Source organism: Chionomys nivalis, chromosome 25 (genome assembly GCF_950005125.1).
Source record: "Chionomys nivalis chromosome 25, mChiNiv1.1, whole genome shotgun sequence".
NCBI classification, from domain to species: Eukaryota; Metazoa; Chordata; class Mammalia; order Rodentia; family Cricetidae; genus Chionomys; species Chionomys nivalis.
This window is the reverse complement of record NC_080110.1, coordinates 27,645,255-27,646,882: the sequence shown is the minus strand read 5'-3', so window position 1 is coordinate 27,646,882 and position 1,628 is coordinate 27,645,255. Positions and strand designations below refer to the sequence as shown.

At 38.6% G+C, this 1,628-nt stretch overlaps 1 protein-coding gene across 1 annotated transcript; it reads right to left on the bottom strand.

Annotated features, from left to right (window-relative positions):
- Positions 1-388: 388 nt before the first annotated feature.
- On the bottom strand, positions 389-1,327 carry LOC130866364 (olfactory receptor 6C1-like). Its single transcript, XM_057757773.1, has one exon. It carries the CDS (start codon positions 1,325-1,327, stop codon positions 389-391), a length of 939 nt encoding a protein of 312 aa, XP_057613756.1.
- Between the last annotated feature and the right edge of the window lie 301 nt (positions 1,328-1,628).

The following is a 1,628-nucleotide window of genomic DNA, read 5'->3' as shown; positions in this document are numbered from 1 at the left end:
AGCCAGGAAGCTTCTCTTAAATGAGAGCACTTGCCTTTAGTGAGCACAGCACATCTGAGAATATGCTGCTATCAATAAACCATGCTTAACTCCATTTTTTTTTTCTGTAGAATTACTTCCCAAGCTCTGTCAGGCTTTATGTGGATGCAGTTGTCCATGAGGGGGCCATTTTTTTGTTTGGGTTTCCTGCCTATACTTCCTGCCTGGATACTGGCCAATCAATGTTTATTTAAAAAATAATTGACAGAATATAGACAATTGTCCAACACCAGATAGGCCAGAAAACTGTTAACAAAAATGAAAAAATAAACAAGGAAGTGGGGAGTGTCATGTGAATATTACTGGGTCATTAGCATTTATGAATTGGCCTTCAATATACCACATCATTTCATGTACTTGTGAAAAACACCATCTTCTTTGCCATCTTCATAAAGGCTTGCTTGACTTGCTGATTCCTCAGGCTATAAATGAAGGGGTTTAGCATGGGGGCTACTGAGGTATTTAACACAGCAACTCCCTTGGTCAAAGATGCTCTATCTGATGCCGAGGGCTTAACGTACATAAAAATGCAGCTTCCATAAGAGATAGAGATGACAATCATGTGGGAAGAACATGTGGAAAAGGCCTTGGTCCTCTGACTAGCAGAAGGAATCTTCACAATGGCTCTGATGATATATGTGTAGGACAGAAATATTAACATCAAAGTGAACATTAGGGTAAAGACAGCACAAAAAAACCCCATCTTCTCCAGGAATTTTGTATCTGAACAGGAAAGTTGCAGCAGAGGGAAATAATTGCAGATATAGTGATCAATGATATTGGACCCACAGTAATCAAGTTGTATGACCAACATGAGTGCGGGAAAGATGATTAAGAAAGAAACCAGCCAGCAGACAAAGACAAGCATTGTGCAGACTTTCTGACTCATGATGGTCAGGTAATGCAGGGGCTTGCAGATGGCAACGTAACGATCATAGGACATGGCAGCCAGAAGGTAAAATTCGGTGACTCCAAAGAGAATGACAAAAAATAACTGAGCTATGCAGTTATTGAAGGAAATGGTTTTGTCCCCTGAGATTATGCTGCCCAAGAACTTGGGTATAGTGACGGTTGTGAAGGACACTTCCAATATAGAGAAATTCCTGAGGAGGAAATACATGGGGGTCTGGAGCTGGGAATCCAGCAGGGTGAGCGTGATGATGGTCAAGTTCCCTGTGATGCTAAGTGTGTAGGAGATGAAGAGAAAGATGAAGATCACAGCCTGGATCTTAGGGTCATCTGATAACCCCAGAAGAATAAACTCTGTGGTTTCCGTATGGTTTCTCATTCTACACTCACGTTTAAAAATTTTTAGTTAGACCTAGTAAGGAAAAAAAAAAAAAAAGCAGATAACCAACTTGAACTACACAATAACAAATCTTACTGTGTAGATCTAGAATTTTGTAAAAATACACTTTCTTTACATTCAGAAGCATTGGAAGCTACACTGTAGTAACAATGGTCTATTAATTCCTTCCATTTTGTAGAAAAAAACTATTTTATTGGAATTATATTTTAAAAGGAAATTAATTGGTAGAAATAACATGAGATAATATTATCAACACAAGTATAGCGTCTATTGTGGAAAA